The following is a 25,436-nucleotide window of genomic DNA, read 5'->3' on the forward strand; positions in this document are numbered from 1 at the left end:
AATCTCAGAGTTCTTTGGGACCCTTATGAAAAAAAACAACCAATACGGACCTCAGTGTCCAGCAGTTTGGCCAATACAATACAAGGATTCAAAGCCTGGGCGTGGCTTACAAGATCTGTCAAAACTATAATATAATGTAAAAAATAGGACTGTAACGTATAACTATAATATATACTAACTATAGCTATAATATATATATATTTACACACACACACACACACACACACACACACACACACACACACAGATAGCACATCTTAAAGATAAAAGGACAATACTGTGCACATGAAAAGTAGTGCAGTGTCGATCGATATGGTGAGGAGCCAAATTCTTTAAAGACATTTAACATACTAAATTTGGACCACTTCTTTAAATCCTCTCACACATTTAATGTCAGTTATCGCAGAATTCCATCTACTTTTACTTTATTCAGTTATTCCAATTAACACAACATGACGAAAACAGCACAGATCAGGACGACAAGAATACAGTCCAACAATGTTACTTCCATGTACACTTTCCTGTTAGCCTCTACGGTGCATGTCGTCCACAACACTATTTGCATGCTGTTATTTAGTCGTGTCTTTCTGTGGTGTGACTGAAAACACTTGTATCCGATCGCATGCCCAAAGAATCATTTTGAGGACTCCAGTAATTAGTGATCCAGACGCGGGCAAACGAAACCACGCGAGAACACAACGGTGTCCTAAAAGCAGGAAGACAGTTCTGCAGAGAAAGTGTCGACGTTCGTGCATTTGAGGAAGCTGTCGTGATGGTCGCGTGTGGTTACTAGCAAGAATCCGTCGGTCCAGAAGCATTTGGTATTCGTGAATCAATAGCACGAAACGTGTCCGGGCCGTGGAGCTGGCTGTGCGTTAGCGTAGCAGCAAGGATAACTTTACTCGCTCGTCAGCGTAGCTAGCCAAGGCCAGGGCCTAGCTAAGCTAGCTCAGGCTACTGTATGGCACTGGCAGCTGATCGGCTGGCTGTGCAGATGTGACTCTTCTCCAGTGTCTCTCGATGCAAAGCAGAAATGAAGAGGGAAGATCGGGGAGACAGTGGCAGACGCCACATACATCGTCGATCGGATTGGCGGAGGAGATTTCACTCAACAGACCGAAATGCCGATGATGGGTAAAACAACTTGGTTTATCCTAGCTATCCGCTTTCCTAGCCAGCAGGGTAATTTTGAACGAACTGACTTGACTAAGCTAGCTAACCTATGCATCTTGGTTCTTGGATGTTGGCACATTTGTCATCACACGTTACTGTATGAAAATTAGCTAGCAGATTGTCTTTTTTCCATCTGTCTTTTCCGACCGGCTAATTAGTTATAGTTACCTAAATCTCTTGTTCAAAAGAAAACAAAAGCGTAACGACTGGAGAGAGTGCGCCTTTGTGTTAACACTTTCGTTCACGGGCAGGTCTGACGGTCCGTCGGCAGGGCCATCACCCAGAGCAGAAGAGAGCAGTTCAGGTCGAACCTCAGCCTCCTCGTCTGGAGCCACCGCTCCTGCTCCAGGTCAGCTATCATCACTGGGAAAAGATACACTCGAGGGTTAACTGTTAAATCACCTCACGGCTCACACAGCAGCGCTTCTCTGATTTTTTTTTCCCCCCCGCAGAGTTGCCGGGCTTTTACTTCGACCCAGAGAAAAACCGCTATTTCCGACTGCTGCCTGGCCACAACAACTGCAATCCGTTAACGAGGGAGATGCTGAAGGTGAAGGAGCAAGAGAGGAAGCGGTCACAGATGCTGGCGGAGGACGAGCACCCTAGAAAGGTGAGTTTGGATTGCTTTTGTGAATCAAGCAATCTGGCAGTGTCACGTTTACTACAGCAGGCATGCAAAAGTAGGAGCTGTGGGTAGTGACATGAAGCTTGCTGGTGTGGATAAGATAGTGACCATCTTGTAACCCTCCACAGAAAGCTCCTCGGGCTGGCCTTAACTCTATGTTGCTGCACCAGAAAAGACATCTGGGTGTGCTGTCACCAAACTCCTATTGTAGGTACGGTATCAGTACACTTGTATACATCCTGCCTGCTTTCCCCCTAGAAATGGCAGCCAACCGCTTGACAAATCAGACAGATTAGGATACAGTAGCTCTGTGGACTGGGGGTGGAGTGGTGTTGAGCACAGGTTGTTCTCTGTAACAGGCTGGTCCACGAGGTGAAGGTCAGTGAGATGAAGCGGCACAAGCTTGAGGTGCAGAGCTCCGAATCCAGCAGCCCCAACACTGACAACTTCTGCCTCATCGTGGTGGGTTCCTGCCCCTGTCCACATGCAAACCGCAGGGTCTCTCGAACATTGGAAAATTGCAGCCCAACACCCAAATGGGATTAAACATTGTCCCTCTCAAAGATTGGTTGTAGATGGGATTTTCTTTGTAGTTGTACTCCTGACTGCTTTGCTAAGCTCTCCCCCAAATGCTCCTCCTGCAGGCGGACTCGGCTTGCGAGCGCGTCTTCACGGTGAATGATGTCTCGCATGGAGGATGCAAGTATGGCATCATGAACTTCCGCGGCTGCACCAAGGGCTCTCTTTCAGTGGAGATGTGCGATAACCTGTACTTCACTAATCGCAAGGTGTGCTAGCAGCTTTAGACCAATGAGGGTGTATTACAGACTCTGGGCATGACGGTTGGGTGGAGTGGGGCAGGGCGGGATAACAAGTGGGAGCTACGTTTCCTATGACTCACCCTTTGTTCCCCTTTTGTTTCAGGTGAACTCTGTATGCTGGGCTTCTGTGACTCATTCAGATTCTCATGTTCTGTATCCTTTTAAATGATGCATTTGTTCTTTATGTAGATTTATTACTCCCTGGCGCCATGCTGGCAGATTATAAGAAATAAAATTGTTTTCCTGATACGTCACACCAGGTTGTGTTTGGTTGGTATATCTCAGACTCCAGGCTGTGTCAGTTTACTGCCGGCTTCTCTGTTCAGTAACTCCAATCCTGGTGAGACTGATTCCTGTGTCCGCTGCTCCCACCACATCCACACTTAGCATAGTCCTCATTGCTCTTTTGTACTGCTATTGCTAGAATAAGTCATTTGTTTATGCCCCTGATACAAGTGCCCCTGCTTCCCTTTATTCTGCTACCAGACCAGCCTGGGATGCTATGCAGTTTTAAGATCTCTACAGCCTGGTCATGTGCCTGGTGCCTGAACCCACAGGCTGACAACACCTTTAGCACTGGTGAGATGTGTGATTTTCGGTTTTGTGTTATATGCAGTATTTCATGTACCGAATGTGAGACTCATCTTTGCTACATATGTAGGCCTTTCGCGACATGTCATCGTGACCGATGCGGTGAGCGGCCGAAGGCAGATGTACAGCACCGGCAGTGACGTTCTGGCTCAGCAGTTTGCACACCGTGTGAGTAGCATCAGCCTCGAGTGCTTGTTAAAGTGGATCACTGCACATTCCCCAAACTTAAAGAATGGGTGCGCCGTTTTTCACACTAGACCTTCCCCATAATGACAATGATCATACCGTCAAGATCCTACCACCTCACTCGTCAGTAGCAAGGTTGTGGGTTTGTGGGTTGAGTAACTTGCCACTCCTTTGCAGCCAAGTCTCCTTACGAGAAATGAGAAACTTGTTGCAGTCATGTATGTTTCAGGTGTTCTCTCAAAAACAAACAAACTTTATTTTGCATTTTTGCAAATCTCTTCATTATTTCTGCACCGAAAGCAAGTTTCTTCTTACTAAAGGTTTCAAAAAGGTTGCGCAATGCCACTGTTAATGATGGCACACAATTTAAGGCCTGAGTTGAATAACAGAAACATTTTCGGTTTTAAACCGTTGCTTTGTGGTGATCACTTCAGGAGTGCAGTCTTTCAGTTTGTAGCCCATTACGTTGAGTGGTGGTGGCGTTGGGCCATGTGTAACTGTATCTGTGCCACGTCAGGACCCAGTGCTGTTTAATGGTTGCCGCTCGGGCGAGATCTTCAGCATTGATCTGAGGCAGCGGGGCCGAGGGCGAGACCAGAGCTGGAAGGCCTGCCGCCTGCACCAGGGCTCCGCCGTCACCTCCATCCGACTCCTGCAGGATGAGAACTACCTCCTCGCCGCCGACATGCTAGGAAAGGTCAGCCCCCCAAGAAGCAACCAGAACCTGTGCTGGCGCAATGCATGATGGGCCAAATAATATTTCAAAAACAAAGATGCTCCAAATATTTTTTTTTTTTTGGCTTTTTAACCCCTTTTTGGGGCTTTTTAACCCCCTCTTGCATCCTGGTTTGGCGTCATTAGATTAAGCTGTGGGATATCCGTGTTAGACAGTCAGTAATGCAGTACGAAGGACACCACAATGAGTATGCCTACTTGCCCCTTCACCTGAATGAGCAGGAGGGTCTGCTGCTAGCAGGTAAACACCGTTTTATAGTTTATTGACTTTATCTTACTCTGTTGACCAAGTTAATTTGATTCACTGGCTTTGGAGAAACATTTTAAAATCCTAGATTACCCTATTATAATTGACTTAAAATCCGATTGTTTCTAGTGGGCCAGGACTGCTACACCCGTCTGTGGAGTCTAAGAGATGGGCATCTCCTCAGGACTATCCCATCCCCTCACCCCGGAGGCAAAAACTCCATCCCAAATGTGGTCTTCTCCTCTCAGCTCGGAGGCCGCAATGGACTACCTGGCCTTCTTATGGCCGTCTGCCATGATCTCTATTACTACCCTTACAACAGTGACTACCAGGAGGGGCTCGCATCAGAAGCACAAGGCTAACTGGTTCTCACAGTCTTGGTCTGTTATATTGAAAGACACTAAAACACATTCTGTTGTCTAGCTCTGTCTAGGTCACACTCAAAATGCACTCAGTGTTGCCATACCAAAGGTTGTGACTTATCATTGCAGCCAACAAATGAATAGACAGTGATTTAGAATCCAGGCCTTCTGAGTATTCATAAATGTGCTCTTTCCATACTTGATTTACTTGACATGTATAGGTCATACTTATTTTTGAGGGGTCACAAAAGATCCCAAGAAACAGGTTACATTTTTTTCTAGTTTGGGAGCTACTTGAATTTTAACCTCCCTAAGTGCAATCTCTGACTGCAGGATGTGAATTGTGTACTTTTAGATATGAAACTTTTGAAAATTCATTTAAAGTGCTTTGTATATTCTTTCTTAGGTGAATGTTTACTCAGTGTCTATAAAATAAACACAGCCCATTTAAGTGAGCCAGTACCAAAGACCACAGCTTCAATGCCATGATGAATAGTTTATAGCTGCAGTAGGAACATTTACAAACGATAAAATTCTCAATAAAATCTTGGATACTATACTCTATGAAGGACATTTTTTCCTCTTTTCCCCATAACTGAGTGGCCTCAAATAATGGATAGTTTTGCATGAAATGCAAAACTTGATTGTATCAGTGAGGTATGTGTGGAACTGGGAAAATACTGAAACTAGGAAAACATAGGAACCACTAATGGCAAACACTGCCATGCATGTTCAAGAAGACTCAGTTAAACTATCTTAGAGGTACTCATGTTTAATTGAGTCAGCATACGAGGTGCATAAAACAGGACAATTACTCATGTTCATGGTACATCTGTCTCAGACACATTCAGTCACTATTGTCTCAAATCTCAGACAAGTGCTTTATTTTTGGCTGAGGAACACTTTACATAAACCTAATAACTCATACCAGGGACTAGATGATAACTACTGTACAAATCGAAATATGAATATTAACATTGTGAATGATATGAATTTATAATCAAGTGGATTGGCATAGAGGTGTACAGCCACCTATGCAGTGCCACATTTTATACTTCCTCTGCAGTCTCTAATAGTGTTAGAAGCAGTATGCAGATTGTTCACCACTGCGGTAGTAAATTACTAAAACAGGCACACCCCCCCCCCCCCCAGATGTCCCCAATACCATGAGAATTACGTCAACCTATGATCAAGGAGACAAATTCAAATTATAGGGATAAAACAAAAATGCACTGTAGCACTACATTAGGGCCATGCTTAAAGAAAAATATCCCCTGGGGTAAGTAGATAAAAAGCTAAATTAAGGACCGAAATGCTTCCTAAACTGACTTAGGAATTGAGGGGTGCAATAGCATGAATAGCCTGTATTCTACTCTGCAAGTTCCTTGCAATGGCCACAGAGCTGCTTTTGCTTACAGTATAGGCATTCTCTGCATACATGCAGACTTTAATTGGGGAGAGTCAAAGATTTGTCAATTTTCAGCCCATGTTCATGAAATGCTAAAACCATAAAAACATAATTAAGCCAAAAATGACCTAAAGTTCACCGAATCAGCCTGGTGGCGGCACAGTGTATCTGGGTTATGTCACATGATGTGCAATGTATTGTCAAAATAACATCAAGTGTTCTTCCATTGACATGATGTTTGAGTTGCCGTTTCCTTTTCAGAGTGAGCTGGTTTTCAGTGCACTGGACTCAGCGGTGTCAAGCTTGCGAAAGCACTGAATGTTAGGAAGAAATGGCAAAGCTGCTCCTCCTGTTTTACAGGACCAGCATCTTCAAAGTGCAGCGCGTCACTCCCAACATGGGCTGAAACATTGTGACCTGAGAGCAGGGGTGGGTGTATGATGTCGTATTGCGAGCCCCAGTCCTGCTAGAGGTCTCCGGGTTTTTGGTTGCATGCAGTGCACACCCTCACAGGATGGTCCCAGCCCCGAGAGGGCACGGCCCGCCGGTCAGGGGAGCAGCTGTCACACACGCCCTGACCACAAGCCCGGCAGTGGTGAATGGAGAGACGGGCACTGAACTCGTTTTGGCATTGGTGGCAGCAGCGGATGTCATGGTCGGGCACCCAGTAGGCGGGTCGAGCGGCGTCCTTAACCAAGCCTGCTTGTACAGGGAACAAATGTGGTTATTTGACATCTGTTTCATGAATATATTTTGCAGTCACTGGAGAAAACTTCAAAAAAAGAAAAACATAAAATGCTGCAACAAAGGTGCTTGACTCAGTCAATGTAGATTTTTTTCAAATTAGGTGAGGATATCTATTTTTTTTACCACTGTATGTGAGCTATATTTGAACATGCAAAATTAAAACAAACAGTGTATATTTCCAGGAGTTAGAATGACAATAGAGTTTCACAGAAAACAATGCAGTATCGATTAGGTGCAACAAAGAAAACAAATTATGTTTTGAACTTTGCTGTGCCTTTCCAACCAAAGGCACAACCAAAATTAATCTGACCAAACTCAAATGAGATTTCAGTCATCATCCTAATCATGTGATAATTTCTTATGTGAATGATAAAGGGTGTGATTCTATTTTTCTATGATCATGGACCATCAAAGTAAGAATATTATAATACATACCCAAAGGGATGTCTATGGCTGTGACCACAGCTCCTAAAGTGTTTTGCACTGCCTCTCCTACTTTCCTGGCTATCAGAGTCCCACTCTCCTCTTCTTCCAATGCAGCATCCAACAGCTCTGAAGAAGAAAACATTTTAATACAGATTGTTCAAATCTCTGAACCAAAACTCAGAAAAGGTTAGACAATTATTAACACCTGTGACGACAACCACAAGTGGACATCTGTTTCCAATCAGGAAAATGATACAATTGACTTTCACATGCACATAGCAATTAGCGTATATGTTAGAATAACAGATCTTACCTTCCGGGATTCCTCTGTTCTGAAAGCAGGAATCACAAACCCTGACTGGTGCCAGCCCCCAGCCTCTCTCTGGCACAGGCCTGGTCTTAGAGGAGCAGCCATCACAGAAGCCCTCTCCACAGGCCCGGCAGTGGTGCTTTGTGTCATTGTCCTTGAAGGTTTCACCACACTTGTAACAATTCTGAAACAATTCACAAATACATTCCATACAGGATTCAATAACTCTTCCACACCATATGAATAGCATGTAACTGTACATACATGCAAGGAACTGTCTAGTTGACATACAATCCATAGTGTCCTTTCCAGTTATAACCCACTACGAAACTTTTATCTACTACACCTAATTTCCCAGAGTTTTAGCTCAATGACTGGAACAAATTGCATTAGTTACATCATCTGGATCAAGATTTTCTGGAAAGTCTAGTAAGGCCTGCAGCTGACTCTTACAAATATAAGAGAGTTGGGTTTCCAGTAAGCCGGTGCAATCTGGTCTGTGAGCCAGGATGTGACGGCCTTGGCGGGCTTGACGCTCAGCTCCGACACGGACTGGGCCACATAGTTCACCCCATCCAGCAGCCTCTGTGCTGCATTGTTGTTGTCCTTCAAGAATCTATCAGACTTTCAAACAAAAGCAAACAGTGAGATGGACCCTGAACTTAAGAGCTGATATGGGGGACAAACAAAAAAAACAGGAAGGGGCTTCTTGGTAGCTCTTACCCCTGGCCAAACATGCTGGATCTCAGTACGGACCACAGTGTCAACAGGGTCCTGGTTCCCATACCAATACTGTCTGCTTCTGTAGATCACTGAACAGTTTGGACATTCAATCACATACCTGCAAAGAAAAACATACAGTTTCTGCCTCTAGACATGGCCCCATAAACTGAGCTAAAGGCTCAATTATATAACCAATACTGAAAAACAGGACTAACCCAGACCATGCATATATAGCCAAACCAAACCAGGGTGAGTCAGAGGAGGCTGTTGTCTTGGGAACAACAATCACCTCCTTACCACTCTCATAACATGCCTAGGAGCCAAAAATGCATATCAGATATCATCCAAAGATCACAAACACCAGGATACAATTTACATAACTCAATAGGGAGGGTGCAGTGGTGCCTGCAATGAGTCCCTACCTTGCATGTGTAAATGCGGTTGTCATAGTGGGCGGAGTATCGGCAGCGATGCTTAGCCTCATGGCTCACCTCCTCCCGGAGATGGTTCATGCTGTTCTTGCAGCCCGCACTGAAAAGCCACATATGCAGCAGGCTTTAGAAGGGATGTACTGTACTCCACAGCACTTGGCTTTGGTCCACCGCACAGCTCTGTTTACTCACCCACAGCTCAGGCAGATACTGGAGCAGGTGAAGTACTCGTCAGGGAAGAAGGAGTTACTGGTCAGGTGCTCATCGGGGATCTCACCACTGAAACGCTCACTCAAGGCCTGAAACCACACAGGTATGATTATTCATAACTAGTTGTCTAGAATATATTATTCAAATGTTTCATACATATAACACATACATGTAATAATTATTACATGTAATAATAATCATAAATCAAATCAAGACTTGTAATAAATTATTAAAAATAAATTCATTGGATTTTTATTCAATTATTTCTTGAGTATTTGTCAATCCAGAGGGATGCATTTTCTGATTCACGTGAAGCCAGCATAGTAGGGCAGAGGCTCATGAACCATGAACCAGTACTGAGAAAAGAATAAAACCCAACTTCAGACTTTGGGAGTCTTTACAGCCCTGATCATTTGGCAAAAAAAAGCTGGCAACCCTTACACACACATTTCTGGCAACCCTTACACACAGAGCGGCTTTGGTGTTCAGACAGACACACACTCACTTGAAGAGCCTTGTAGATGACGCTGGCAGAGCGTGGCGAGCGCGTGGTGGTGTTCTCTAGCTGCAGTTCCACGTTGTGCAGCAGTCCACTGAAGTCTGTCGGGGGGTTATACGTGCGCGTGCCTCTGTAGTGGATCGAGCTAAAGGCTTCAGGGAAGAGGTTGAGCTTCCTGAAACGCTCCTGGAGAAGACGTTCAGCAGATTCAGATGGCTTATCTGCGAAGCGAAATTGAGGCTTCAGTGCCGAGACAAACACGATTGACAACCAGCTATTCACCTTATGCATTTAAGCTCATCACCTCTTTGTACAACTAAACAGAAATGAATTCAGAGTTAATTAAACAATGCAGGCATTCATTTAACACAGGGTCTTTAACTATGTACAGTCAAACATTCAATTGTTTGAAGAAGGGTAGCTCCAAAGAGCACAGGCCCAGTGCACTGACCTGAACCTAGTAACTTGGTATGGACAGTCTCGTGAAATATAATAACGGCTGGGCCAAGAGTGGACAGCGGCACGTCCAGGCCACAGCGGGCAGTGGTAGCTTTCAGCTCCTTGGTGAAGTGCTTCAAATAAGCATCTGAGGCATCTCCCAAGAACTTGAAAAGATCGTCATGGAGGCGGTCAGCATGAGTGCGGTATATGACCAGGTCCGACACAGCCAACACCTTGAGCAGGAGACGTGTTCGCTGACCCTGGTTGGTTCCTGCTCCCAGTAGTCCCTCTGTGTCTATGACCACTACTTTGTGGACTGGGTCCAGTGCAGCCCACACACCCACAGTGCAGGACTCCTGAGTGGGGGATGTCTTGAAAACCTCACGGCCCTTGAAAAAGGTATGGTTGAGGGTGTGAGATTTGCCCTCCCCTGTATTACCAAAGATGGACACCACCTTGAGAAGCTCCTCTGGTGCACAGGCCAACCTGTTTACAAAGTCATCCCCATCTTTCACCTGTTCACAGGATAAAACTAACTGTTAGCTACAGAAAACATATACACTGTCCAGCATGCAAGAGGGTTAATTCAACCTAATTAGTTCATCTACCTGCATTTCCTCTTTTTCATCCACTAGAAGAAAGCTGCAAACCTTTTCGAGTTGGGCCATTGCACCGTCCAACTCTCCATCACTAGAACACATATTCAGTTCTGGAGGTTTGGAAGGCAGATAAGGAGTAAGTGGGTGTTTTCTTTTGTTGGCTCCGCTGTGTGTTCGTTTTTGACAGTCCAAACATAAATTTATTTTGCATCCTTGACAACGAACTACTGCCCTGAATCGACCGCCGTTAGCCGGGCCACCATAACCTTTGCAGGAATCACAGAAAGGCACATGACCCGGCGCGATTCGAATCCGATCGTGGTTCCTCATGCGCACCTGCCGATGGAGCTCGAGGTCGCAGCGCACGCACTGCAAGCTGCCGCACTCGTCACACTCATAAACGGCCTCGTCTGATCCGCCACACGCGTAACTCTCTTGACAAACCAAAACGCCATTCAGTCCCTTCTCTACAGTTGAACTTTGCCCGCTCATTGTAGGACTAACCAGGGAAGTTTAATTTTTGATAAATTACTGAAATCGTCAAAGGCGTGGATTAGAATCATTGAATTTAATTGAACAAGATGCAAATATTAGTCCATCAAACGGTTAGTTACTTTAAAGGCAGAGAGTACGTCGAGAAATAGCATCACCAACGCCATAAAAATTTGAAAAGTTTACAAGTTGAAATCGAATCTCTCTTGACAAAATCTCTATCGTAGCTCTATTTAAAACATCGTACATTCGAAACAGTGTAGTTTAAGTTGTCGTTACAGTCGTTGGGTTACATCTGTAATGCCAAAATAGTTAACGCTCATCAACTGATTTAAGTTTTTTAGCTATACGGATCTAAAAATAGACCAGTTATCACCCATACTGCCATGCCATTGATCCATTTAACTAGCTAGCCAGCTAGTAAAAAAAAGCAAGCTGTCTCAAGTGACCAAGCATATCATACTCGTACAAGCGAGATACTAAGCTGTCGTTAATTTATTTAATGACCAATAACAGCACAATGGTCTTATAGGTTCTGGTAACGGCTACAATTAAATCACAGACTATTCGCTATAGAGCATCGAGCAATGTCGTCCTGAGCTTTTGTTCATCAAGCTAGCTAGCAACGTTAGCATTCGTGTCAGGAAAACGGGATACTGCCATCTAGCTGACAATAAACACTATATTTGCTTATCTTATATGGTATACATTAAATGCTTTCCATGCCAATTATATTTTAAAAATCTTCAAAGTATGTTTACCCAAATAACGGCACTAAACAGCCAGTGGTCAAAAGCCTTCCTGACCTAGCAAAATACCAAAACAAGCCTGTATCGAACGATATATCTTAAACATTTTTCACCTAACAAGCCGCAGATTGACATAAAACACCGTATACTATAACTATTCTTTCATAGAGGAAGATACGGGTTTTTCAAAAGATATCTAACTATTTCCCAACCAGCTTGTAAAAATTATTCCCCTCCCCGGTAGATTTCGGAGAGTGTTGCTGCCAAGTCACATCAGCTGATCGACTTGTTTTCAGTGTAAGGTCAAAGGGAAAGCCTCGCAAAGTTATTAGGGATATGTAGTGTATAAATGATCTTTGTTAAATTGTTTGCATCGAAGACGTTTCATGTCATTAGAATTATATAATATTCTATTAAATATTAGTTATTTAGTCAAGGCGATTACGTTGACTCCATCATCATCAGAGTATTTGACAGATCTGTATAGTCACAGTATTTTCAGAACTTTTTAAAACTCAATTTCCCATAGTTCAGTGAATGGTTTTAAGGTTACCGAGTGGTATTTTCTTGATGTGTACTGATGTTCAACAAGCCTTAATTATAGACACTTATATATGTATGTATAGTTTAACGGAAATTTAATTGCAATTATATTGTTTTATGGCTACATGCTTTGTTTTGTACAAACGTCAACAGCTAATGAACCGGTGCTGCTAACTTAGCACGTCTTTTGTCAAGTTTTGCAATTTTCCTGTCAGCCGGGCTGGCGTTTGCCGAGGCTGATATTGCCAACATGGCTGAAAAGAATGAGTTCACAGATATAAACGGGAAAGCAATTTTATTAGATTGCCAAAATTACTCCTCCTTTTGCAGAGAGTTTACTGTTAGCTCCCCAAAGGTGTCTTTATGCAAGGTGATTGTATGCACCTGTTCCGTATGGTTATTCGCATACGCCGTGTTTTTTGTCACAGAGGTAAGTAGCTAGCTAACAAGCTAGCTAGCTAGATGGGATTGAAAAACTAAAGGGCATGGCAGGTGAGGCTTCCGTTCATAATGGTGAAATGGTCATTTCTGGTATAGAACACCGCCGTCCTGTCGAGCGCCATCATCATTACGTTGGTGGGAATGATGATGCACATTCACCTGGTCAAAGTGGAGCACGAGACGCTCCTCATAATCGGCTCGCTGGGGGTGCAGTTGTCGACGTCTTATGCCTCGGGGCGTGAAAGTACGACGTTCATCGAAATGAGCAGGATCAAAGACATCGTTATCAACGAGGCAGTTTACATGGTAACGAGACATTTTTAAAATATTTAATTAACTGGCAAGCTGTCTGCCACTGTAGAAAGCTTAATAAACATGCATGAAGTGCTAAACTAAATGCTTCTATTCTGTGTTGATTCTAAAGTCTTACATATACAGACCTGTCTCATTTTTCCCCCAGCAAAGTATCATATACTACCTGTGCATTCTGATAAAGGACTCAGGAGACCCTAATGGAATCGCCAGCGTTGTCCCTCTTTTCCAGGTTTATATTATTTCTAAAAGGTTTTTTAAATGTCTTATTACCATTTAGACACCGACTCAGCATATAGTTGTAAAGGTGACCAGTTGGTTAGTAGCCATGAGTGAAAATAAGCATGTGGCGTGACAACCTCACAGCGCAAACGGAGCATAATATTTTGCGTTCTTCCCACAGAGTTCAAAGCCAAGACTAAATTGTCTGGTTCAGGTATACAAAAGCTGCCAGGCGATAATTGCACAGACCCGATGACACAATGGTAAAGGTATAATTCTGCAACATCTAGCTTTGCTACATGTTCAGAATGACTTTGCAGTTACATTATATTTCCATGCATGTATTTATTGCTCTTTCTTGTTACCAACAGTCCAGTCCCCTGCTCTCGACATTTAAAGTTCCTACCGACCAGCTGTAGGACTCCCCTTCAAGATTCCTCTTGAACCTGGCCATTTTTAACATCTAAATCAGTGCAGATGACATCTACAGTTTAAAAATAACTTATTCTTGAAAAGGATTAATTAATTATTAGTTATTTGCTAGCCCAACTATGAGATTGAGACTGGAGATTTATTTTTCATTAAAAATACTTTAAAATATATGTTGTTCTTATGTTACACTTGATAGAAAATGTCAGGGTAATTTTTATGAGTGTCATTTTACTTTATACATTTTATATTTTTACAGGCATATTAAAATGCAATACAATTGTGAAAATAAAGTAAAAGTCTCTTGTATTCTAATTAGTACAGTAAGGAAATGTTTCTTGGATTTTCAAAACAAACCGAAATGAGTGTTAACCTTAGATATCCACTAGGGGGAAATCATGTGCCTCTTCTGTACTGATTAGGAATTAAAATGGCAAGAAAATGTTTCTAAACCCTTTGGAATTAGCTAGATTTCTGCATGATTTGCATGTAAATTGTGATAATAAAGGTGATAAAGATACATAATGACAATGCAGATGTCATTGCACAGCATCTTGTATTCGTTCAAATACATGGTTTAAAGAACCACTAATTGATAAAGATTTCCTTTGTGTTTTTACTCCATATGAGTTTCAGCATTTTAATACATAATATTTCTTAATTAAACTATACAGGATACAAATCCCTCTTTGGACTTCTTGTGTTTGTGTTGATAAATTCCTTAGCGCATTTTGTTACTTTATGTTCCTGGCTTGTTTTTCATACAACAATATTTGTGCTCCACTTACTGTGTATTTTTATTTACAATGCGTGTAGGTTGGTCTGTCAGTGCACATACTTTCGAAGGCAAAAAAACTCTTACTTTATATAGAAAATATTGTTTGAACAACTTAAATGTGATTGTGCACTTAGCCATTGTAAAATACAAAATGTCTTCAGTTAGAATTGCTTTGCTGTTAACTGAGTCCTATGTTTTAGATTGTTGTCATGCTCTATGACCCAACCTCTTGAGTATCAGCTCATGGGCTTCCTGATATTTTACAGTATTTCCTCATGCATCTTGGATTTCATTGGTCTTTTATTATTAACTGCAAGTCATCCACCTTATGCTTCATTATGCTAGAATGAAGTTTTAAAGTCTTATGGTATACAATGTTTATATGTATTATCTCTAAAGGTAATTCTAGGTAAAGCTGTGCTGTTTATAGTACACTCTTGAACACCAATGTTATAGTGCACTAGGGATCCTTGAATAACTTCTGGGATTCTATAGCATTCACATCCATATTTAATTTGTAAACTGTATGCATTTTATGGAATAACAGTGCCTCAATTCCTTAAAAATGGAGCAGGTTTGAGTATTTTGTAATAACAGTGTATTTGTGTGCTGTTTGCTTGTTTTGATTGTACATGTACCAGATGACAAGCTTTCCAGTGACAGTGATTTCACATAACTCCTCTAGAACAGCTGCTGTGAAGTGTGCTACATGGACATTTAGTCACCAACCCATTACTGACTCATGTCAGTGACTTCAGGGCTTCCAGAGCCGAAGAGCTCCAAACTCCTACCTGGAGTTACAGCAACCTTAAGCCCACCCATTCTCTTGTGAAGCATTGTACAAAGTGACCTGCACATAAATCAACAGCATTTCCTGCTAATCATTTCCTTCTAAGACAGAATAGTTAAACAGGTTTGGCTATTTGTGAGAAAGGAGAGAACTACTGTCCAGGTTCTAGCACTTTTGCTGCATAGTGTTTCAGCCAACAAAAACGTTCAGTTTTATTTTTCTACAGTGCATCATTCAACAGTTATTAAGAGCTTGCACAGTTGTTCCTCATGCATGCCCTTAAAACATGTCTGAGCATGAATAGACTAAAAGGTCAAAGTTCAAAGATCCGGCCTCTTTTTCCAAATACTGGTTCCCATGTGCCTTGGCCTCACTACTGACCATTTGGAGTGGTTCAATTATGAACCCCTCTCTTAGATGCTGTGAAAACAAGCAGAGGGGAGAAATTTCACAGGGTGGTGTGTTAGCCTGCTGTGAAGAGCTTTCCAATAGAATAATCATCCCTACGAGAGGCGTGAACTGCCCAGGAACTGCCCGGGATGGCAGGGGGCTGTCAGAGTCTGGCACCTTCCAGCCTCTTCAGAACACACACATAACGTCATCATGTCCCCCTGTCCAGGACTTTAACAAAGTAATCACTGCAGCACGACTGTTGGGTGTTGATTTATTTAATATCCAGATAAACTTTACTTCCTTGTGTTGACACACAGGAACCTCATCTTCTTAGACTGTTCAAATCGCTGTCAACTCCCCTGTGTATGTGTAAATACTGTGAAAGCAGGGATGTGTTTTGTGTTTGTGTATGTTTAAATGTTTTGTTTGTGTATATTGACTATTTTTTTCAGGTGATGAGCATTTCAAATGAGAATATAGAGCAAGATGCTTTTGCTAATTTAAGAGATTTTACAAGGAAAATTACAACAGAAATGAATCAGGATCACTTGTGGCTTTAAATGTTGTAATAAAATATTAAGTAATAGGAAATATAAATAGTTATAAATAGTAAATGTTAAGAATTATAGAAATATTCCCTTCAAAAAAAAACAACCCAGCTCTAATGTCAGGTAGTAAATTTCCATTAGCATTATATAGATTATGCCAATAGAGCCATACTGAAATATAATTATATATAGCATTTGATATATAACAATAATTATAATTAATCTAATTAATTCTTAGCTATTAGATATCCTGGAGGAAATGTTCCTTTGAGGTTAGATTTGAGCTAGAACAATTTGATCCTTGACCTGGATCAGAATAAGCACGCCTGAAGGCTAGGGTGTTTTGATGGGAAAATCCTGCGGTGCAGGAAGTGGGCTAGTTTCCCTCCCTTTGCTCCAAGGCACAGCTACCCCCGGCCCTGTGTGTCTCTTAACTGTTAGAGCACACGGTGCTGGGACAGGGCTTCTTCATGGTTTCATGGCTCCTCAAACATCAGGACAGTTTCAGTTTCTGTACTAAATATGGCATGCACTTTACGCTGCTGAGATGCATTCATCACTTTGATTATTTCAACTTCTTCCTCACTGAAAAAAACCTTCAGTAGTTTACAACATGTCCAATATTCAACAACTGGAGTCTGTATCCACAAAATGATTACATCCTCCAAATTCTCTATTAACTGGCTACCTATTACTTTTCAGATTCAGTACTTCTCACAACACAGAACTTTTCATGGTCACCTCAAAACATCACTGACTTCATACAACATTTCATCCCATTGCTATATGCTCAGGTCATCTTCTTATACTCTACTGTGAGTCCCCTTGTTCAAGCAGTCCTCTATGGGTGGCAGATCATTTAGTCTAATGCCCCCAAAAATGTGTAACTCATTACCCCAAAGTCTTTGTGCCATTTCTTCCATCTGTGTATCTACATCATAATCACGATGTGTGTGCAGAGGGTTATCTGTACCCCAACTATCTATTTTTGTCTTAAACTATGCGTCTACCTATGCCTAAACTGTGAAGCCATTTAATTAGAGAAATGCATGTTATAAACTAGACTTTGTTATTATGCAATGTAGAATATTTGAAGTGCCAACAGCCAGTCATTTTTAAAGTAAATATCTCATCCTCAGCTATCTTAGGTAGAAAACCTGTACATTATGTGTGGTGTATAACTGCAGATATGCAAAAATCCCAAATGTAACAGGCTTCAGTTGCATTAACTCAGACCTGTTTCTGTATACAGAAAATCACATTCTGGTTCTAAGTTTTAAGTAAAGCATATTCTCCTAAACGCATAGGAGAGCTCTTACAGAGTAGCTTCTTGTACATCCTCCTCATGTTTCTGAACCAGTTGCTGCTCCTCAGGAGGTAACTGGATTATAAAGGCACACTGCTGTGCTTTTCCAAATATCTTCCACCCCCATGACTCTCTGAATAACACAAGCATTTTGGATCTCAAGCTGGACAGCCTCTAACCCCAACTCCTATGGTAAACTTTTCGTTTGGATTTTGGTTCCAAGCTCTCTTTCTAGATAGCTTCTTTGTCGGTCATCTAAAGTTTGCTGACACTTGGAAGCAGCTGTTCTAGACATGCATCTCAATCTTCCACACTTTTTAAAAAAACATCAGTGGTTGAAGTTCCAACCATGACAGTCGTTGTCTTATGTAGTTGTCTTATGTAAACCTAAAACTCTCTCTCTCTCTCTCTCTCTCTCTCTCTCTCTCTCTCTCTCTCTCTCTCTCTCTCTCTCTCCTTTCTCTTTCTCTACCTCTCTCCCCTTATGAAAATTGCCTTTTAGAACATATCTTCTGTTGTAATTAGAAGGGGAAAAATTAAAAATTTCACTTGCGCTAAATGTAACATTCTGAAAAAAATCGTTGGGATTAGTACAAGTTGACATATAAATAATTATTATTTATATAGAATATTATTATTTTATTGTTGTGTTATTATATATAAATATGCTCAAACATTCTGGTTCTTGCAAAGCACCAAACACCTGCATTAGTCAGAAGTGCACAATTCCAGCGTAGAGGGAAGTTTCCGATGAGGGATGTATGACATATCGGCTGCTGGTGTGATCATCTAGCGCACTGCTGCTGAGAGCATGCTGGCGGTGAAGACGTTGTGAGCTCATCCAGTTAGACCGGCTCCTTAGCTGGACAGAGATGCTGGGCTGTGCGAGGGTAAGAGCTTGCCGAGCCGGTCAGGCGAGCGTAGGCTTTGAGGAAAGCTTAGCAAGCTTAGCACACAAGCACAGCCCGAGTCACGTACAGCTCTCCGCTCTTTGTCAGCAGCACGCACGCGCATACGCACCTTGAGGTTAAGGCCGTGCACTGTCGTCACTTGATAGCTATGAGAGTAATGAGATGGGCAGAATGATATGGAAACGTGAGTTAATGGAAAATCACATTCGGTTTGTTTAATGCCTGGACCTGTGTGATAGTAAGTGCTGTCCTGGCACTTAGCTAAAAGATGTTTCCTACCACATTCAATTTAAGATTATTGTCACTGATTATCCTTGATGACTGCTTTAAGAGGACTTTTCTGTTAAGCAGTATTATACTACCCTGTCTTGAACCAAAACAACAAGAACTTTTAAATGATTATTTTCTGTCACAGATTACAGATTGTGACTGGTAGAGCTGTGCCTATAAATTGTGAAAAGATAACATGCCAAAACCCACCAGTGTTTCACTTTTTTGCTGCCTACTTCTTTTTTATGTAGACAGTGAAAAAAGAATTGATAAGGAAAAGCCATTCAGTGGACTAAAGCTTTGTGAGGGCAACGCAATGGAAACCTGAGGAAGTAAACGTTATCCTCAATGTGTCAGATCGCAAGTCAAATAGAAGTGATTTTAATAATTCATGGATGTGAAATGAATTACATTTTTTTTTTGGAATTGAAATGATCTTCATTCATTGTTACATGTTTAAAATTCTCTTTTGATAGTAATGCAATCCAATGAACAGGTATGGTTAATCTTCACATCAGTTAATCTTTTTGTATACATATTATAATAGAAGCTTCATAGCCTTTGTTTATCATCTTGGTCTGACAGGTCCTGTTCCTTCTGTCATTGTTGAACAGCAGTGTGTCATTTAACATAAAACATATTGCTGCATACACCATCTGAGCTGAACTCATGCAGCTGCCCCATATTTCAGTATTACATACGTGTCTGACGTTTATAATCACAGACAGCAACAGACAGCTGAGAGCAATCGCCTGTGGACGCACTGTGATGTCTATATGGAGAATAGAAAAGGTCTCCCTGAACACACAATGATTCTTTAGAAAATGGTTCAGGAAGAAATAACAACTGAATACACACGTGTGACTGGGGAAACTATGTATACAGTAATGGAAAAATAAGAGTATATACAATAAAAATGATACATTAAGATCTATTTTTTGATGTTTTTGGATGATTTTCCTCAATGCATTTGTAGATCAGACACAGGATTTTATTTTCGCAAATATATTAATGCATACTTTTTTCGAATGTGTTGATAATCCGTTATATTCCATTCTTAAATTCCAAAATAAAAGCAGGTAAATCGTCATCTTCAGACTAATGCATGAGCATGCACTGATGCACTTACAGCTGAACTACATTTAGAGGTCTTAGAATGGGATCAGCTAAATACGTCTGAAATGGCCAATGAATTGAACAAAAAGGTTTTGGGTTTTTTTGCTGTTTTGTGGCTTTTGGTATATAACACTGTACAGTTATGACTGTTTGGCCTTTTTCTAGCCATTTTTAGCTTAGTGTCTAGCACCTTTGATAATAGTTTGATATCAAACATTAGTAGTGTAATAAAGTGGCAGCTCTGGTTAAAAGCTTAAGGAAACCCCATTAAAACAGAAGTATCATACTGTTCAGAGGGGTGTCATAGATACTAATGGAACAGTAAAAGTCTAACTTCCATACAAGGCTGGAATTACTCTTGTAGTAACAGATATGGGATAGAAATAAGAATCTTGATGTTTTGATTCTCAATTACAGTTTGAAAAAACTTGCTGAGTCTTGCTTTTTCCAGCTAAGAAATGTTGCTACGATGAGCTGATGTTTGTCCTTTCGGGATACGGAAAGGACTATTCCTGCATTTGTCTGAAACTGAAACTGAACTGAAGCAAAGGGGGGCTGTGTATTTGCTGTTCAGGCTCCTAAACTGTGGAACAGTTTTCCACTTCATACAATACTTTCAGATTCCATATCCTCTTTTAGAAACTTCTGCAAAACCCACTTTTATTATTTTAAGAGTTGTGGTCATGAGTAACGTGCTAAAATGTGTAAGTTTTTGGTGCTTTGATGATTTTGTCTTTTACTGTTTTAATGTTCTTTTTTTGCATTTAAAAAAATAATTTTATTGTGTACTTTATAGCTTTGCCAAAGCAAAGTGCTATATAAATAAAGTTGACTGATTGATTGGTGGTTGCTATGGCAATGACATCTCCCCATCATTTGAATTCTTATCTAGTGTTGACAAGGTGTGAAGTGTCTTTGGATGTTCCTGCCAGGTCTTGGGATGTTCCTGCCAGGTCCTGGGATGTTCCTGCCAGGTCTTGGGATGTTCCTGCCAGGTCCTGGGATGTTCCTGCCAGGTGTTGGGATCTTCTTGCCAGGTCTTGGGATCTTCCTGCCGCCACAATATCGGACTGGTTATAAGCTTTTCATGCTGTTGCTGGCTCATCAGGTGATGACAATGGCTTGTTTTTGATAGAAATAACCAGGCTTTTCTTTGGCTATTTAATTTTGAAAATAGGAAAATGATTATATAATATATATTAAAAAAACAACCCAAAACTAACATGCCATATTAAGTGCCTTTGTTTGAATACTCAGTCATTTCGAATGGAGCAATTTACTCATGTTTTCAGTGAGGCGGTGGAGGGAAAGTCTCTGATCTTTGACAGGTACTAAACACTCACATTTAAGGAAGCCCTTTGGATTAATTTAGCCGAGACCATTCTCCATGGGTGAACATGTCCTTATGTCAACATCTCTTCCCTTTACCCCCAATGAATACATATGGAAATGTGGGATTCTGCTTACTCTTATACATCTTGTCCTCACTTGTCGCTGTGCTACAAAGCCAAAGTCACCATGATTCACATCACCCCCCTCCCCTAAACAGTGAGTGTGAGAATGGCACCACCCATCGATTCCCAGACAGGGACACACCTCCGGCAACCTGTCTGTCGCGATTTGACCTATCAAAATTTCTTCATGCAAATCTGCTTTGTTTGCTATGTGCTGTGTAACATTTGGATTTGACATCACTGCTTGAGACTGCCTGAAGGTGAATATGTAGTACTTCAAAGCTTCGATTGTACTCCTTGCTTGAATTGTACATTACTTAAAAGATCACTACTAAGATTCAAATGGTTCAGAATGCCACACAGTACACTGAAAGAAAGACCTGTGTAAGGAACTAATGAGAAGAAAACAGAATCCCAGTTTTCTGCTGATCAAAAATGGATAAGAATGTACCATTTGATGAAACTACATCTGTTATGTTGACCAAGCCAAGTCTTCAGTTACTCAATCTTGTGTTGCTAAATCCATTTTACAAAATCCAGCTAAAAGATGGGATAAGAATAACAAACTAAGTCACTGGGCTCAATGTTCATCCTGAGAGGCTCATGACAACCAATCCAATCAAGCTGTGATGAGATGGTGAAGATAATGACTCAAATCCAGCATTGTCAATAATTGTAATGAGCCTCAGACTGAAGCTTTGAAGTGATTATCAGCTCATCAGGTTTCTGGAAAAACAGCAGTTTCAGGGTCAGGAGTCAGGATGATTTGATTGCTTCCATGTAGAACTAAAGTGACAAACACATACACAACCACAGATAATTACAAGGGATGCTTATTCACACTTGATTAAAAGAGAAATTCAGTAATAAAGAACATACAATTATTTGGTGTATTACCTAAAACCTTTCATCAAAATTTCAAAGGGTACATTAAGGTGTTGAACAGTCCTTTGCACCCATTTAAACCAAAACAAAGAGCTGTTCTGTTGTTTTGAGCTGCTACAATGCATGTGTGAACTGACAACATAACAGTTTACAAACCATGCTCATCGAAACTAAGGATAACACCATGAAACGTGGCAGTTGGGGTTGGAGTGAGTAACGTTTTTGCCCGGAGGCAAAGCCACAGATAACAGCTGTAAGACATTGCTGTGTACATGTCATATCTCGAAACTGACAGTTTATAGTGCAGTATTGCTCACAGTCCATCCCAGCCTAAGAAACATTATCCAAATATTGTATGCTTCTGGTACACAATAAAACATGCTACTCTGTCATGAAACTAGAGGGCCCTAGCCACGATCTGCTTTCCCTGATTTAATGCAAAAGAAATGTAGTTAACTCATGAGGTAGTTGACGAGCTGATGAGCCCACTGTATGTTTTTGTATTTGAAGCCCACTGTATTACACTGTGTGTTATTTAAATGTCTACACAGTAGATGTTTCTGCACAGTTAATAAGACATTTATTATCTGTGTTAGCACACACGCAAACATCCACTGAATTAGAACAAGTTCCTTTATCAGAATGCTCCAATGCATAAATCATAAAAGATGTAGCAAGGTTGCACTTTGGTTGTGTAGCTGTGGAGGTCCCTGCCCCATTACATCTGAGAGCTGCTTCTGCTAGAACTTTAAGGATGCAGCTAAAACATATGTCTTTTTTTTAACATTTAATTTTATAATGATTTATTTTCTTTTTTCATTTTTTTGTTGATCTATTGTGCTGCTTTTTATTCCTTATCAATTTAACTTGATTTTTGTTTCTGTTTATATAGTACACTAGCAGTCTAAAAGAGTTGCTCAGCCGCACACATGCCATACACTGATGTTTAGCATGTGTTTTGATGTGTTTGAAAGGATCTATTTACTCTAACAGTTTGTTTGGGGTATGTAGCTATGCAAGCGTCTTTGCATGAACTGCATAAGACCAATGTGCTCTTTTCTTAAAAGCCAGGTTGTCCAATCTCCTCTGCAAAAAGCCAGACTAGCTGCAAGTTTTCATTCCAACCAAATTAGTTCACGTTTGGTAAAACAGATCAATTGTTTGAAGACTGAGTATTGATTAAACAAGTAGATATTAGGTGTATTCCTGCTTGTTTGGGATGGAAACCTTTAACCACCCCTTTCTTTGATTGAAGAAACTTGATTCAATCACCATCACAGAGTGATTCTGAGCATGCTCAGAGAGTGCGTATTGGATCTATGTGAAGTCTAAACTGTGGTGGGAAGATACAGCTGTTTGACGTTAGTGAATGTGGAATGCTAGTGTGTGAAACCTTTATGATTTAGTGGTACTGCAGAAAAAAATGACAAAATGGCTCCTAATCCTGAAATGAAGCCTAAAATCAGTGTATGAATCAATATGTTGGCAGAGAAAGAAATTTTTCATTACATTGGAGTGTAAACTGGAGAGAAAGAGACGAGTGTAATACATGGGAAACAGCTCCTTCTGTTCTACAAAGCAGTATGAGACAGTAATCAAGGCAGGAAAAAAACCTTCAAATACTGATAAACACTTTTAGTTGCTATTTGCATTTTTGGTGTGCATCTGTGATAATATAGCAAACAAAATGTGATCAGTTCTTTTTGACAGCCAGTATATTTCAGGTTAAGTTTTTTAATAATCAGTGTATTTTTTAAATTTTTTCCTCTGCTTCTCTTTTTAAAAAATTCCTCGTAAAGCACTTTGAACTCAATTCCCTGTTTGAAGGAATATTTATTATTATTGTTGTTGTTGTTGTTGTTGTGTTTCTTTCATGGACATATTAACAATGTCATTAGGAAACCGATTGTATCTTTTACTGGCAGACGGCTGGTGTTGATAAAGGTGTGAGGTACACGTCCAGGACTAGGCCCATCCTACATGCTGAGAAGAGTGCCTTCCACCTGGCCAATCTAGCTATGAGTGACAACAGTGAAACTCAGAGTCTGAAACTGGCACAATTCCAGAGAAGGTGCTGGTCTGTTTAGCCTGAGCCCTGGGAAAGGGGGCGGGGAAGAAGTCGAACAAAGAGGTGAGTAACCGTCCCTCAACCACAAGTGAGAGGAACACCTCACTCCTGGGAACCTGAACTTGTCGAGTCCGGTTCCTGTTGCACAATATGTATATGGTAGTCAGAACAGACTTACTAAAAAAGTGAAAGTAAGTGTATTTATGTGTATGTGGAAAATGAGAGAGAATATCTAATTAGGTTACTTATACTATTGATCAATAACTTTTTAAAGCACCTATCCTTTAAGATAAGTCATTTTCACCTCACATTCTAAATTCAAAATTGCAACAGAAACATGATGTCATAATCATAGAATGCTCTCATTCAAAATGTAATATGTTGTAGCCACTGTCTAGCAGTGAGTCATTTAATCCCTCACAGGAAAAAAAGGGATTTAATGACAACACTCATTCACATCACATATGTAAATATAATACTGTGTACTTTTGTAATCAAGCATCATCCGAGCGGATCATTGGAAACTGGAATATTAAATAGGTGTCTTCATTACCAAAGGTTTCTATTTAATTTTGCATACAACAGTGTTGTCACTTGAACTAATACCAATGGTAACTTTTGTATAGGTAATAAGGTATAACGTTGTGGTTGAATGGCAAATCATAGTAAAGCATCCTGATCTGACACAAACATTGCAAAAGAAAATATTTTTTCCCTCATGTTGAAATTGCCAATACGTGTTTTTCTACTATAAATGTAAAAGTCTTAAATCTTAACATTTACATTGCTTCTGGAAACCTCTAGGACATTTTGCTTCCTGTCTTTTTCATATACTAACATTAGGAGAGTTGAAACTGTTAATAAATAATTAGTCTTGCACCTTTGGCATGAGTTGTTGCATATAGTAGCTTTGGATAACTGCAGAGTAAGGATTATACCTTCTGGACATCTGTAGCATGGAAAAAATGCAAGATACAAATTAAGCACTTTTACTTCAGTTTATTAGAAAGGCATGAAACTAAACACTGTTTGGATGTTCAGCTTGACTGAGATCAAAATGAAAATCAAAGCTGACATGAATGAATGGCTGTCAGAATATTGTGCAGTACTTTGTGTTGAAAGCATGTTTCTTGCCCATAGCATTAAAACAGAATAGTTGAAACTGTTTAAAATAAACAGCATTTAAAATGATCTT

The 25,436-nt window shown here is 40.8% G+C and overlaps 3 protein-coding genes across 4 annotated transcripts; 2 read left to right on the top strand and 1 right to left on the bottom strand.

Moving 5' to 3' along the window:
* The first annotated feature begins 388 nt into the window (after positions 1-388).
* On the top strand, positions 389-5,304 carry wdr21 (WD repeat domain 21). Its single transcript, XM_026998446.2, has 13 exons — positions 389-1,134; positions 1,425-1,522; positions 1,626-1,783; positions 1,927-2,009; positions 2,158-2,260; positions 2,443-2,586; positions 2,723-2,772; positions 2,880-2,959; positions 3,106-3,198; positions 3,281-3,378; positions 3,914-4,093; positions 4,258-4,372; positions 4,508-5,304. The coding sequence occupies exons 1-13, from the start codon at positions 1,034-1,036 to the stop codon at positions 4,738-4,740; spliced, it is 1,536 nt and encodes a 511-aa protein (XP_026854247.2). The 5' UTR covers positions 389-1,033; the 3' UTR covers positions 4,741-5,304.
* Positions 5,305-5,496: 192 nt separating this feature from the next.
* On the bottom strand, positions 5,497-12,037 carry zfyve1 (zinc finger, FYVE domain containing 1). The gene is made up of 11 exons (XM_026998431.2): positions 10,544-12,037; positions 9,946-10,450; positions 9,501-9,715; positions 8,978-9,084; positions 8,777-8,885; positions 8,570-8,667; positions 8,355-8,472; positions 8,085-8,255; positions 7,635-7,815; positions 7,331-7,447; positions 5,497-6,847 (listed from the first exon to the last, which is right to left on the bottom strand). Exons 1-11 carry the CDS (start codon positions 11,024-11,026, stop codon positions 6,615-6,617), a joined length of 2,337 nt encoding a protein of 778 aa, XP_026854232.2. The 5' UTR covers positions 11,027-12,037; the 3' UTR covers positions 5,497-6,614.
* Positions 12,038-12,329: 292 nt separating this feature from the next.
* On the top strand, positions 12,330-14,952 carry pigh (phosphatidylinositol glycan anchor biosynthesis, class H). Of its 2 annotated transcripts, none has more exons than XM_026998989.2 (5): positions 12,330-12,748; positions 12,856-13,065; positions 13,220-13,303; positions 13,475-13,562; positions 13,665-14,952. In XM_026998989.2, the coding sequence occupies exons 1-4, from the start codon at positions 12,569-12,571 to the stop codon at positions 13,547-13,549; spliced, it is 549 nt and encodes a 182-aa protein (XP_026854790.1). In that variant the 5' UTR covers positions 12,330-12,568; the 3' UTR covers positions 13,550-13,562; positions 13,665-14,952. The 2 variants fall into 2 exon arrangements, with proteins under 2 accessions (XP_026854790.1, XP_026854781.1); XM_026998980.2 differs by having other exon boundaries at positions 13,475-13,556; positions 13,665-14,949.
* Positions 14,953-25,436: the final 10,484 nt, after the last annotated feature.

This window comes from Electrophorus electricus, chromosome 3, assembly GCF_013358815.1.
Source record: "Electrophorus electricus isolate fEleEle1 chromosome 3, fEleEle1.pri, whole genome shotgun sequence".
In the NCBI taxonomy this organism is placed as follows: domain Eukaryota; kingdom Metazoa; phylum Chordata; class Actinopteri; order Gymnotiformes; family Gymnotidae; genus Electrophorus; species Electrophorus electricus.

What these genes read in the sequence shown, in the direction of transcription:
- wdr21 (XM_026998446.2), top strand. Translation starts at nt 1,034, where the DNA reads ATGAAGAGGGAAGATCGGGGAGACAGTGGCAGACGCCACATACATCGT. An exon ending in AGGACGAGCACCCTAGAAAG is followed by an intron (nt 1,784 to 1,926) that starts GTGAGTTTGGAT and finishes AACCCTCCACAG; the next exon opens with AAAGCTCCTCGGGCTGGCCT. An exon ending in CTCAGCAGTTTGCACACCGT is followed by an intron (nt 3,379 to 3,913) that starts GTGAGTAGCATC and finishes GTGCCACGTCAG; the next exon opens with GACCCAGTGCTGTTTAATGG.
- zfyve1 (XM_026998431.2), bottom strand. Translation starts at nt 11,026, where the DNA reads ATGAGCGGGCAAAGTTCAACTGTAGAGAAGGGACTGAATGGCGTTTTG. An exon ending in AGTATCTGCCTGAGCTGTGG is followed by an intron (nt 8,886 to 8,977) that starts GTGAGTAAACAG and finishes GTGGCTTTTCAG; the next exon opens with TGCGGGCTGCAAGAACAGCA. An exon ending in ACCGCATTTACACATGCAAG is followed by an intron (nt 8,668 to 8,776) that starts GTAGGGACTCAT and finishes TTTGGCTCCTAG; the next exon opens with GCATGTTATGAGAGTGGTAA.
- pigh (XM_026998989.2), top strand. Translation starts at nt 12,569, where the DNA reads ATGGCTGAAAAGAATGAGTTCACAGATATAAACGGGAAAGCAATTTTA. An exon ending in CCGTGTTTTTTGTCACAGAG is followed by an intron (nt 12,749 to 12,855) that starts GTAAGTAGCTAG and finishes TTTCTGGTATAG; the next exon opens with AACACCGCCGTCCTGTCGAG. An exon ending in TCAACGAGGCAGTTTACATG is followed by an intron (nt 13,066 to 13,219) that starts GTAACGAGACAT and finishes TTTTTCCCCCAG; the next exon opens with CAAAGTATCATATACTACCT.